Source organism: Atractosteus spatula, chromosome 2, assembly GCF_055471065.1.
Source record: "Atractosteus spatula isolate fAtrSpa1 chromosome 2, fAtrSpa1.hap1, whole genome shotgun sequence".
Classification (NCBI taxonomy): domain Eukaryota; kingdom Metazoa; phylum Chordata; class Actinopteri; order Semionotiformes; family Lepisosteidae; genus Atractosteus; species Atractosteus spatula.
This window is the reverse complement of record NC_142707.1, coordinates 40296863-40311658: the sequence shown is the minus strand read 5'-3', so window position 1 is coordinate 40311658 and position 14796 is coordinate 40296863. Positions and strand designations below refer to the sequence as shown.

The following is a 14796-nucleotide window of genomic DNA, read 5'->3' as shown; positions in this document are numbered from 1 at the left end:
TTAAAAATAAAAATACGTAAAATATATGATCCAATGAACATGGAAGAAGGAGCAGCCTGCTTACACCTAAGAAGAATTAGCCTCTTGGGCATCTTGGCTGAGAATGCTGCAAAATTAACCCGTAGAGAGATATACAGTATCTGTTGATACTGCACAAAAAACCCGAGGAAGTGTCAAAAGGAAAACAGCATTTCTTGTGGTAGCTTATTATTTTGAAATATGTTTAACAGTTTATAGTTCTGTGATATTACACATGGATGCAGTATATTATTTCAATGCTAGTGCGAAAACATTGTGTTGCAATAGGCAATTGTGATAGCGTATTGCAGCACACTGGAACAAGTGAGCTATTCACAAACTGTCAGAATGTGAAATGGAGCTCTTAACATAAACTGAATCTTTTCAGCTTCATGTTGACAACATTGTTACAATTAAATAAAATTTAGTAAGCCCATAAAATCAGATTGACATTTTCACAATTTGTATCAAAATGTGTTTTATCTTCTAAGTATTATGAGATAGGAACTCGTGAATATTATGCAAGTGTGCAGTTCTTTCATATTTTAATATAGTTTCTGTCTTTTCAGATGTCGTATTCAGTATACACATTTAATGGTATCTTAGATGGGTTTCCCACACAGATTTACCTTCCCTACCTCTTTCCACATTAGGCATTCTTGAAAGCATACATTTTCACAGTGCAGGTAACAAGTTCAATGAAGAGAATGAAAAATGATTGATAGCATTTCTTTTCCACATCACAATGTCTACTGAGAGCATTTCAAAAGCATTGATAAGTTTCCAGTACTGTGCACCCACACAAGCGTTGTTCCATTTCATACTAGGCATTAACATGTCCTTTGATTGTCATTTCATGATATAAAGACATGCATGTGGGCATGGTGTTTTGATTAAAAAAACATCAGGTTGAATCTTCATCATCAATGTTGTCTTTGTAGTTTGTGTGTTTTTGTCAGGATTCTATTCTAACATTTGGTGCAGTGTATTGTACCTTCAGCATAGTCTGTAAGGATTGCTGAGGATTAGAGCAATTTTCCTCTCTGTTTCTGACCTCAGCATAGTCCTATGTAATTCATTTATAGAAAACTAAAATGTAAGATATATGGACATTTTCATAATTTGCTTTTCCAAGAGAAAGAGGAACTTGTCTTAAAATTGACACTCCTGTGCATTCTTTGGCAAGATAATGAGTTTGATAGGTTATATAATAAGTACAGTTAGATATCCCTGCATAACTGATGTAAAGATAATAGAAGAAACCTGTTTAGTAATCATCAAACAAATACATATCAAAGGCTTAATTTTCCACAATCCAGGTTTGACAGATGTTGCAGCAGCTGAAATGTTTATTTTTGTTTTCAGTGTTGAATTAAACAATGTGTAAATCACTGTTTATAGTTTAAAAAAGAATAGGAAAAACAGGTTAAAATGCACCATACCTAACATCCTGAAAAACATCATTCTTTCCTTTTTTTGGGGATTGAGTAGTGATTAAATAACCTAAAATGTAATATCACTTATGTTTTTTGAAAGTGGACTTAAATTAGTTCATATCTGATAGCTTTGACATAAATAGAATATATAAATACAGTTCTTACTGTGCAGTGGTTTTGTACTGGACATTATGAATTAGCATTCCTAAAGCAAAATACTTCTGAACAAAATGTTATGTAATTTAAAAATTGCTTTTAATTATTAGAGAACAAATAGTATGTTCATAGTAGGTATTCAAAACTTCCTGTGTTATGTGTAAAGGATGTTTTTAAGAATTTTGTCACGAGTGGGTGAAACTTAACATTTTGAACTGAACACAGAACTCTTGAGGAAAATAAGGCTGTCTGAGCTGGAGCTTGTATTTGATTTGTTTCATACAGGTTTAGAATGCCTTTATTCAGTGCACAAGTGTACCTTTGCCTGTAAATAACGCTTTAGTAACGATGAGCCTTTAATTCTTCAGAGATAGGCTGTTTGTGTTGACAATCTCAAATACAAATGATTTTTTCCATCAGGCAGGTCAAAAAATGTCAAGCATTCTGTTGTACTGGGGTACTATTCTCTTTAGCTGTGTTTTTTGATAGCACTGACTTTGAGATGTATTTAAACACTACAACAAACTAAAACACTGTATTGTAACACAAAGTCCAGATTTAATATTGATTGTAAAAATAATAAAAAATGTGGATAATAATGCAGTAACAAAAAAAAATACAAATTTGTTTTTTACATATGTTAGTTATTACAGAAGGGGTGAAGAGCCAAACTGACATATTGACCTGAAGGGGAGGTTAGAGGTCACAGGCAAGGGTATTTTGTGATCAGTCCTATATGGTTTCATAAATGTGTTGTGTAGCAACATTGACTCATGTACTCTCTAAAGGCTAATTTATACTGAGAATATTTTTCAAGTGTTTTCTTATGTGCTTCTAACATCCGTCTGTTGCTCTAGTTGGTGTCTATTATAGTTAATGCTGCAGTCTACATTGGCAGCATAAGCAGCACATTAAAGGTGTAGCAATATTTTTTATATTTTACTCTCCTTTGGACATAATTTGAGTACATAAACACATAAATTAGCTACATAATGGATTCTAGGTCTTGTATTTTTTCATCAAACAAACTCAGTATGGTGTCCCAGTGGCTTACTCCCCTTCAGAAAATCATAGGATGCTTTAAGCTGTCATTTGAATCCCTGTGGCTGAATACATGACTGGTTGATGAGGTAAACAATGGGGTGAAAAATGATGTGTTACATCCTGTTTGTTTTCGGTGCAAAGTTTAGTTCAGCACTCATATCAAAGATGGAGTACAAAGACCTCTACAACACCACCAGTCTTTCATCAAAGAAATTAGATAAACTGTATTGTCTAGCCATCACTTGCCATCAGTGCACAGCATTAGTAGTGTATTTAGTAAACTGCAACAATATAATGGAATTTAAACAAGTTTAATTGATTCAGTTAATCTGTTGTATAGTTATTGAATATGTTGCTTGATTCTACAGCTTAATTGGAATTTCTGTTATTGTGTTGACAGAACGGAAATGGTGAAGAAATTGGGGACCTTGCGTTATTACACCTTTGACAGCAATGTTGGTTAGGATTTGCTACACAATCTAAAAACTACCCAAGAACAACTGACATGTCAGAATAATTTAAAATATGAATCTAATATATGGACTTATAAGACAATTTTACTTGTGATCTTAAAGTTCAAAATGGCCTTATCACATGTATATAGTGATCAGCTGAATTTTTGGAAATTACTGTATTTTAGGTGTTTACTACGTAATGAAAATATATAGATTCATGTCTTATCACATAAAAGTTTTATTTCAAATATATGAAAATATATGCCAATTGATTATTGATTAAAATAAATTGGCAAATGAAGAACTACTAATGAAAAACGTCAGTAGCATTTTCTATGTTCATAATAACTTATACATTTTAGTACGTTGGAAGAGTCATGCCTCTCATTTAACGATTTATTATTTATGTTGCTGACAATCTTCAGAGATTGAGTAACAGCTGAGTAAACTCTCCCTGAACAAACAATATAAAGTGTTGTCATAACTAATATGTCACTTTTACCAATCATATCTGAGTAATTCTCATCATCATTCTCTGTTCCTCTGTATGCATTGATACGGCTAACAGGCTACGTTTTATACAAAAAAATAAACAACAAAATATGTAAGACTTTTTCCCAGCGGTATATTAGGACTGCTTTATTGCTTTATTAACTTTTTGATTGTTTGAAATAGATGTAGTATAGTAATGGAACAAGTAATAGACCCTCACACCTGAAGAAGGCCCTACGGCTGAAACGTTGTTTTCTTTCTTCTTTTTTTTAGCATGGAATAAACCTATTACTTGTTCCTTTGCAGCCTACTCATGCTGATGCAGCTACCCACCTGAACTACTATAGTATAGTAATTACACACTAGTAATTATTCTTTTAAAAACAATTGTTCAGGTACTGTATCGCTTTCATGCATATGGTATATAATTAATTTATTAATATTCTGTTCTGTTTTGGACATATATATATATGTATTTGCTTATTTTAATGCGATATTAAAAATAAAAATTCTTCTCGATAGATAAATTATTTCTATACCTACATTACACAGTAAGGAACTGCTTTGATAGTTTTTCAAGTTACTAGTTTTCCTGGGGTCACATCTCACTGTGAAATGCCAGTGGGGTGCCAGGTATGAACCTTCTTGAAGGTAGATCCACTGCTGACATCTGACATATCTTGTGTTTGTTAATAAACTTAATATTTTCACTCCACTCTTCAGAAATGTGTTATATTCTGGACTGTTCATGTCACAGGTGTGTCTGATTCTCTAAAGGATAACATGAATTGTCGCAAGAAGCTATAGACTAATTCATATTGTTTTGAACTAAAATACTTGACTAGCACAGGGGTTTTCAAAAGTTTTTTTTTGTTGGGAGGACATATGACAGAAATAGAAAGTTAAATATTGATACAAACAACTGATTTAGTACAAACCCACTATATTCACTGTATAACTTTTCTCTTAGTTGCAGAAAATTATGCTGGCCGTGGCCTGATTTGAAATATGTATATTAATGTTGTTCAAAAGTATGGGTATTCATTTGTAACCAGATATTTGAAGGTAGCTAAAGCTTTGTTAGGCCTGATTTTGCCATGTTTCAATGCTAAAAACAACAAAGTAAATGCCACTCGCATACAAATCTCATCAACACAGGTTTTATGAGATGTTTTCATGATTAAACATATTTTCAATATTTTTAGTCTTTCTGAGATCACCGTGTTATTCTGACTCAGAAAACTAGGTTGACATATCACATGCAGGATGAAATATATTCTTGGCTCTTACTGTATAAAGAAGGAAAATGATGTAACTTTTTAAAGAATTATTTATTTTTTTCACTTCTTCTGCTTATACAACTGCAACTGCACAACTGCATTATTGGTTTTCTTACTAGGGGTGTGGATAGACCAGCAATATTCAAAGAGCTGCATGGTGATTTACCCAGGTGCAATGGCAGTGCCAGCAGGGGTAGAGGTTTCTGCCCTAAATTATACCCTCTATGATGTTCAAAGTGTTCTTTTAAAATTCCTGTAAATTGGATTGACTTAAGATGATTTTGGCTATTAATGACGAGAAAAGAGCAAACAATTATTCTAAGTTAGAAATGGAATTGAAATGCTCTTGATACAGTGTGCCAATTTACAACAAGTTGAATGAAAGTCAAATGAAGCATAGCAAAACTTTGCTTATTAAATCATATTTAAAAGGCTCATTTCCCTGATATACAGTAGGCTGTGAGCAGACATTCTTTAAAATGAGACTTTAACTGTAATGGCCATCTTTTCAAGCTGAACATTCAGAACTACTCAGCAGTGGAATGCATAGAAGCCCTGTACTATTTATATAATTCATTCTTATACTTACTGTACACCATCAATTGCATGCCTTGACATCATATGAAATAAAGGGAAGGAATTCAGTTTTTAAATAAACTGCCTGAGAATCTTGAATTTTAATTGTTTTATGCATCTTTCATCTTATGTGATACACCCCAGGCAATCAGGATAGTCATGACAGGTTAAGTTCCTACTGATATACTAATCAGGAGTAATCCTTTACACCAACATAAATTTGTGGCATGTATGTTTGAAGTGCTGATGGAGGTGCCCTTGCTCTATTAGCCTTTGTTTTCTGCAGTCTTTGCAGCTTGCTAATCTCCCAGATGGTAGTTGAGGAATTCTAAAATACCCAAAGGATCTTAATATCTTTGCCTCTCCTCGGGAGTGTATAAATCAAAATACATTCATAACAAAAGAACTTGTCCTGTTCCTAATAAACACATCTTCATGAAACAGTAGGAGTCAACATGATTTTTATAATGAGCTAATACATGATTTGACAGTGTTTTGTGATTCTCCATTTTAAATTCTGTTACAGGGCAATATGTGCAATGTACATACACAGCTAGTGATGTTGTTGGACTTAGTTTATTACACCTTTTCATGAAATTTAATTGTTTTAAACAATTCTACTCTAGAGAGTTTTAAATAGCTGTGCCTCTGTGACTGATGTGCTGATTTTTATTGGAAATATCTTTCAAAGATTGACTTGAGTTTAATTAACTGGATGAATAATGTAGGAAACGGGAAAATAAGTAAGAGGCTTAGCTTCATACATACAGAATATTCCTAACATAATAGAGGACTTTTATGCTGTCGGTTCTAAACAAATTTGATATCATGAAGCAATTACACATGGTTGACTATTTTAATGAAACTTCCCCCACCCCCTATCTTTTTCTTTGCTCCCTATTTTACTTTACAAACCTTTTAATTGTATTATTAGAAAAAGCTATCATGATTTCTTCTGACATCCAAACAATATTATTTGCATTTGAGAATGTATCCATTGATTTTGATTTTGATATTTTATTTTTTCAAGATTTAATTTTATAATGATAAAGGACACAGCATTTGTCTGAAATTTTAAATTATATTCTACTATCAGAAAATAGACAATTCTATAAAGTGCCAATGTTTAAATGATAATTCTCACTGCATTTTTTTTTTTAATTTACCAAAATGTTAAATATATTTTGGTCTTTGAATACGTTCAATACAATGCACAGACATAAAACAGAACACAGTAGATTGAATTATCAGAGTTTAGTTTGAATTTTGGTAAATCAGTGTCAGTACATGCTTAAAGCCACGATATCCGCAAGATCCAGTATGCAAGTAATCAAGGGAAATGTAAATTTGAATTGTCTTTAAAATAGTTTTTGTTTGTAAATCTGTGTTTTATGCTGATTCGCTTTTTAGTAAGCATAATTTCAGTAAAATTACCAAAATACCAGTGTGTACATTTTTTTTTTTATTTTACTTGCAGAATGACACTGGAACAGAAAGAGCTGTGCAGAAGCAGATTGAAACTATTGTGTTATCTTGACCGTTTAGCAACTTATGAGGTCAGTAATAAAATAATTGCTGTCACTGCTTGCACATATATAAACTCAATTTTATTTACTGTCTTTCAATGTTTTCAAACTTACAATTTCGTTTTTATTTACTGTACAAATGCATGCATTTCTGAATCATGCTTAGGAGCTTCATACTTCAGGATTTTAATTACATGATGACTATGTCCTATTAATATAATGTAATTTATAATATAAATGTAATTGTAAATGTTGGTTGGAGTATCCGAATTATATGATTAATACCGTTGATTAAATAGCATTTCTTATTTTTTACTGGATGTGCTACTGATTGTTAACTGCTGAATAATTTGTGTCCATTGAATAAAGTGATATGAATGAGTTTTAAGTAAGTTTTAGTTAAGTGATGTTTTAAATCTTTAGGTTAACTTCAAGTCAGCTACCCTCATAAAATCTGTATTGCATACTGTAGATCAGGTGGTAGAATTTAATAGAAATAAAACTTCAAAATGCAATCAAAGTAAATGATGCTTAGAGCTGTGTGATCACATTGGCACACATGGACAATGTGAGGGATAATGTATTATACTGCATATAATGTGATCAAACACTCTGATTTTGCTTGTAGGAAATCCTTGGAGGACCACATGCTGCAGAGCAAAGATATGATGCAGAGTTCTTCAAGAAATTCAGAAATCAGAACATTGTGCTGTCAGCAAGAACTTATGCCAGGGTAAAAGCTTATCTTAAAGTCTCTCAAATGTGGAAGTGTTTGACAATTCACCATTTTATAGTTTAAGGTAGTGAATTGATAAAATTGACATTTTTAAAATAAAGTTACATTCTTGTAAGAGCTGATAATATTTCCATTTGTGAACACACATGCTGAGAAGTGTTTATTTGAATAATTTTGCTCCACACAGTTTGCATGCAGAGAGCTTTCTATGTACAGACATTTGTCTTGTAGATGTCTGCAATGTGTTTAAAGATGAGACAAAATATTTGTTTCTATCCTTTAGCTTATATATGAAATAAGATATTAAACATTTTAAAAGGGAGAAAAGTCCTTAGTTGTTCTTATACATAATGTGTTGTGGGTTTTTAAAGGGATTTTGGGGAGTTATAGAAATGACACCACTTTATAGACCATATTTACTTTGAAGAAAAACCCTTATAATATTCAGCAGGCAACATTTGTAGCCTGATTGTTTCATATCTCAGAAACTGAGCAAGCTGGCACTAAATGGCTGCAGTGCATCATTCAGGTATTGCTGCAGTTCAGAGGTGGGCAATGTATTAAGGACTTTTAGATATTTTTTGGATAATAAAGCACTTTCAGACTCTTTAGGATATAAAGCACTATATAAATGCAAGTTGTTATTATTATTATTACAGATTATATGTTGTCTTTTAGTACTGTATATTTTTGAAGAAACAATGGTACGTGTTACACAACAGTATCAATTCTTATATTGTTTCAGGAGAGTAATGTTCAGGCATTGGACATCTTGTTCACCTACCATGGATCTGAGCTTCTTCAGCATCGTCTGGCTATTCTGTCCAGCTTTCCAGAAACCACCTCTCCACACGAATACTCCATTTTGCTTCCTGAAGCAAGGTATGAAACACTATAGAGTTCTTCACAGTTTTTCTTTTGTAGAGAAGTACACTTGAAGCACTTTGCAATACTTTAGGTGTTATTTATCTGGTAATTTTCTGTTATAGTTGCTCTAGCATTATAGGAGAGGAAAGAATGTATACCCAAGGGGTCAGTGGTAAACAGAAAGAAGAGATATGAAAAGTGTCTCCACCTGGACTCAACCAATTGCTTTCAATTGCTATCATTTTTCTTGTTTTTAAAAGTTATCAGTATAAGACATCAATAAAAAGTAAGTTTGATGTCTTACATTGTCACTCTGCTGAAACTGTGCCTGGTAACCTAGAAAATATCAGACTTCCAACTATAAAAATAATGAATTGAAAAATTGATTTCCAAATTTTTGATTGGAAATGCTGTTTTGAAAATCATTTCATCAAAACAAATATATTTTTTATTTCTTCAAAGCAACCAGCTCTTGCCTAATCAACATAAACATATTATTTTATATATTTAAACCTCCTGTATTTTTCAATCACACTATGGAATATATCATTAAATTAGTTAAATATTGTTATAAAAAAGTTTCCAAAATAATATGCAGTTGATTGCTTGGTAACTGGATCTACATTTTGTTTCATTGGGTTCAGAGATTATAACAGTGAGATGGGCTGTAATCCAGGTTTAAATTATTTGTAAAGTTCAATACACAATGTCATTGAGACACATTCCATTACATGCAAATATAAATTTGAAACAAATAACATTTAATTGCAACGTATTGTGTTGCAGATGTATCATGTAGTAGACCCCTGTTTATCCAAGTTTCAATGAAAAAGCTCTATTTCAAGATACCTAGGTAAAATAGTTTTGTTTTATGTGTTGTTATCTGAACTACCTTTATTGAAACCTTGAAAATGGAGTATTACCCAACCTATAACGTCTAATGGCTAAATCTAAAATAAAGATACCTCAAAGCACATCCATTTCCTTAGCAATGTCATGGTGAGGCTGATTTGTTATAGTGTGGTGCCTGAAAATGGCTTTTGAACCAGAAAAGAAGTATTTAGACCTTTCCTATAGTGTGCTATTTTTGAAATTATAAAATGATGCAAGGGTAAGATAAGTTACGCTAAATGACAGGAAAAGCTAAAGAGAAAAAAAACACTGAAATATGTTTATAGCACACATATTTAGACCCATGAACTCAATATTTGTTGTAAACAGCCATTACAGCTGGAAATCTTTTTAGGTAAGTCTCTACCAGCTTTGTACACTGGCTCAATAGGATTCAGTCAATACTTTGATTTGGCCTCCCAAAGGTAAACACTTTCTTTTTCTTCAAGCCACTCTAGTGTAGCTTGGGCTTTGTGCTTTCCAACATTGTCTGAAAGGTGAATTTGTGTTCCACATTTTTAAGTCTGAAGCAGAATTTCCACCAAGCTTTGCTCTATTTTCAGTCATGACAAACTTCCCAATCTCTGGTGGTGAGAGGCAGAACTACAGTGTAACACAATTCTGTAGCCACTATGCTTAACATCAGAGTGCTTACTGAGTGATACATTATATTATATTTGTCAGATGAAATGCTTATCAAAAAGTTCCCATTTTGTCTGACCATACAATGTTTTCACTGTATGTTTAGAGTCTCTCTTAAATATTTTGTTGCAATCCTCCTGAGGGATATGAGATTTTCTTCAGTTCTATACTAGCATCCTTTGTGGAGTAGCCATGATATTATTGCCCCATGGACGTTTTCTCCCATCTTAAGCCACTGAGCTATGTTACCCTTTTAAAGTTGGCCTCACAGCAGCATCCCTCAGACTGTTTCATTGTCTGACTTTTGTGTTTGGAAGGCCAGTCTGATCTAGGCAGTGTCTAGATGCCTTCCACTTCTTAATGATCAATGTCACCATGATCAAAGAGCAAAGTTTTAGTTTTATTTTTTGTTTTATACCCTTTTCCTGTTCTGTGTCTTAATATAACATTATCTCCAAAGCTGGTTAATGGTTGAGTCTTTGACTGAAATATCCTACCTGACTAAGAGACCTTTCAGAGTGTTTTACATGGCTTCAGAATAAATACAGCTATTATTGCATACAGAAGTCACTCAAATAATTGTGACTCATTCATATAATGTGATGTACTTATTTAGTCTTGCCACAAAAAAGGGTTTGAATACTTAAGCAATTCTGACTTTTCTGGATTCTGAATTTCCATTTTTCATTAATTTTAATTTACTTAATTGCTACTTCAAAATGTTATGACTGCAAGCATTAAAGCAACAAACTGTGAAGAGTGTAAAGTGGTCTGAATACTTTTACTGTAGTATTGAATTTGTATTGCTTTCTAAATTGAAGTGTACCCATGCAGATGTGGAATGCTCTGTAAAAAATGTGACAAAATGAGAAATGGAAGGTTAAAGAATCAATAAATAAAAACTATACAAAAAGGTAAATCAAAGGAATTGTTATGCTCAAATATGTAGGTGCAGATGTATGTGCCTTGGCTGTCATTTATATCCTTACAAAGAGGTAGCCAATCCCTATTGTGCGCCTAAAAACCCACAAGTTGTGCCTTGGGTACGTAAACAACCTTGCCTCCCAGTAGAATTGGGACATAAAATGTTTAAGAATGTTTTGATATTTTTGTAGGCATTTCAACACAATGTTGTGCTTATTTTAATGAGCTGCTCAGTCATAAAATTATTAGTTGTAGGTGATGGTCACAACAACATAAAGGTTAAGAAACAGAGGAGGCTATTTTCCCAAATAGCTTCTGTGTCAATCAGTAGCTAATTGATCTTATGATTTCAAGGAGTTGTGTCTTGAAATTGACTATGGTAGCAACTTTGACAACATGACTTAGTAGCTTTTTGTAGAAGCCCACGTCTTTGGTTAAAGGTATCCCGTTACCCATTTTAAGTTCACTTTACAATAGTTACTGTTTGTATCCTCCGTTTTCTGATTTCTTTTCTGTTGATTCTGATGAGGTCCACTGATTGTCTTATTCAGTGAATTTGACACCAAAGTTCAAGACTAAAGAGTTTTAGTACTATTAGCTTATCAGTAGGGCATAATTTTAACCACCTGAATATCACTGGTTGTTCGTCAGTGAGCTGATTCTATAGTAGCAATGTTTCTTTTTATGTTTTTGCAATGAAACTTCTAAGGCTGGCTCTTTATACATTTTTTACTGCTGTTAGTAAAGGTCAGACTTTAGAAAGCATAGTCTTGGTGCCCCATAGTTTGTCCGAAGATTGTTTTGGAGACTTGTACTTACTTTTATTGGGTTTGCCTTGGCAGTTTTTTGCTTGCTGTGATATGTTCTCAGCTTTGTGAAGGGCACTACTTGGTTACAGGACCTGACATAACCTAGTGACAATAACCTTTATGTCCTGGCATAACTACATTCCAGCAGGACAACCCGCATCTTCTTGCTGGTCACATAACAGTAGTTTACTTACAAGATGAAAATGTTGCATTTGTGATGTGAATGTCCTTCACACCACACTGTTGCCATTTAGCACTTGTAGGGGTAGGTGTGGTGATGTGATATGTAAATCGTAGAGACCAATCCCTTCATGTCATGGATAGTGGCCAGCAGCTATATCACCCTGCAATTCACAACTGGCAGTCCATTGAAGCTAAACAGGTGTGAGCCTGGTCAGTACCTGGATGGGAGAAAAACTAAGGTTGCTGCTGGAAGAGGTATTAGAGGGGACGGTAGGGGGGCTCAGTAGGGGACGGTCACCCTGGGATCTGTGTGGGTCCTAATGCCCCAGTATAGTTACGGGGACACTACATCTACGGATTAGCTTTATCGCTCTGTTCTCCTCATCATCCAGGTGGATGCTGCCCATTGGTGGTGGTGGAGGGGAGTCCCCATTACCTGTGAAGCATTTTGAGTCGAGTGTCCCGAAAAGCACTATATAAGTATAAGCAATTATTAATTATTAAGAGATGTTGGCTTTTATAGTATAATAATAAAGTACCAGACTAAGTTAGTACAGCTCTTACTCAATTTAGTATTGTACAGCATAAAGCACTGGATTGCATGGGATCGTTCTAGAGTGAAGTGGCAGTATAGTCACTATATAATGATTTCAAGCACCTGTTACTGGAAAATTTATTGTAATATTTAAAAATTGCATTCCAACCACAATGCAGTAGATCTACGACTCATGCACAAATACTGAAGAAAGGTGTTATCAGTATTACTGGTAAGCTGTAATAAGTAGTATTAAATAGTGAGTGTTGAGATGCATATATATAGAGAGATTAATATTCTGTGTGGGGAAGTAAACTGAACTTAAGGGAGACTCATTTAAGTAAACTGAAGTGTGTTCAATCACATCTGGTTGTCACCTGAGTCTATTTGTTCTGTGCAATTTACTGCTATGGGACTCTACACTGGTTGTTTTTAAGGGGAGCAAGGATGTTGAGAAATAGTGGTGCAGTGGGCAAAATGTTATTTGATGTAGTTAAGTGGTGGTACATCAAAGAAAACACTCTGATCTTATGATACACTATTCCTTCTCTTTCCTGTGGTTGTGGGGACAATATAAAAAGAGTGATATTTTATCAGAGTTTCGAGCAAGGGTGTGGAGGACTGTCATGACACAGTGATGCTGGTAATTTAACACATTAAAGGGCATAAGCCTCATCTTTATATTATTACATACAAAAATGTAGTCTATCATAAAAATGCCAGTTTTTCTTGCATACATCAAAAGTGTTTCCATATGTCTCTATCATTTATCAATAAAAATTAAACCCACTGTGATACGCCATATGTTCACATTCAAACCCACAGCAGCTGTCCTTGTTTTGTGGCTCATTGAAATTGATTAATCATAAAGGTAATTACGTGCCCTTTTGACTTTATAGCCTAAATTTTTTTTTGCCTTTATCATTGCTTGTCCTCATTGTCTGAAAGTTGTAAGCAATGTGTCAAGCTTGGTGTCTGTAGATAAAACCAGGCACCTGTCTTCATTAAATATCATCTGCTAAGGGTTTGTTAAGTCTTGAATTTTATCTTAATCTTCTTAAATTTCATTTTGATGCAGATACTGTAGAACGTTAGCTAATCCCTTTAATTTGGTGTGATCTACAAATTTGACTAGATTACTACCTAAACCAGAATCTAGATAATTATTATACATTAAGAAGAGCAGAGATCCTAGTATAGATCCCTGTAGTACACCATTGATTATATTATCCCAATTTGAACATTTACTCCCTCTTTGTACTCTGTTTCCTTCTTCTTTAGTAGATTACATTCCTTCTGAAAAACCATAAATACAGAAACAATACTGAAGCCATTCAAAATGCACAGTAAAACCCCATACTGCGTGGAATTATGTGCAGATTAGCACGGAGTACCGCAGTACGTGATTGGCTGGCCAAAATGACTGACAGGCGGCACTCGTAGTGCATTGGTTGTTAGTGAAACAATTGCTTCATTTAATCTCTTTATTGTACATGTTTAAATCTGCTTTATATTGAATATAAATATGGAATTTTCCAATTAAAGAGAAATTTTGGTAGCTGAGCACAAAAATAACAGGAACATGATGTCTCTGAACGTCATAAATTATATTAATTTAGGAATATAAACATATTATATAAACTGTATATGGCTGGTATTGGTAGTTTAAATAATAAATACACATCAGTATTCCACTTTCTTCATAAACATTTTAAGCAAGCTTTCATTTGGTTACTTACTGTGGTTATTTTGAAAAAGTTTTTACATGCTCCTTCTGACTATCTTAAGTTTATATATTTTATAAAAAGTTGTAATGTTTTAACCATTTCTATGCTCATTATCGCAGTAAAAGAAGCATTCTTTTTAGAATTTGATTAATAGGGAATATAATACAGAATTGTGCGTCAAAATAAATTAATGATATTTAAGGATTTATTTATTTTCAAATAGCTCAAATTATTACTGTAGTCCACTTTCTTTGTAAACATCTGACTCATTCACCCGCAATTACTTGGAAATATTTTGCCTTCCCTTTTCAGTTAAAGTTGTCAAGCGGCACATTGGTCATTGTTTTAATGGCTTTGGCATGTGACTGGCATGCTAGAGGTCGGGGGTTTGACCCCAGCTCCCAGCAAGAGCTTTCTTTTAACAAATAAACATTTCTTTGAAAAACTAAAATAATAAATGTTATGGACACTATATTAAATTTTTTGGTATTTCTAATTA

The 14796-nt window shown here is 33.5% G+C and overlaps 1 protein-coding gene across 1 annotated transcript in view; it reads left to right on the top strand.

Moving 5' to 3' along the window:
- Nucleotides 1–14796, top strand: part of nbas (NBAS subunit of NRZ tethering complex) — a 274777-nt gene that overhangs the window by 40812 nt on the left and 219169 nt on the right. The window contains exons 19-21 of the mRNA XM_088938542.1: nucleotides 6935–7013; nucleotides 7612–7716; nucleotides 8465–8601. Coding sequence (XP_088794668.1) covers nucleotides 6935–7013; nucleotides 7612–7716; nucleotides 8465–8601 — 321 coding nt within the window. The remainder of the gene's footprint in view (nucleotides 1–6934; nucleotides 7014–7611; nucleotides 7717–8464; nucleotides 8602–14796) is intronic.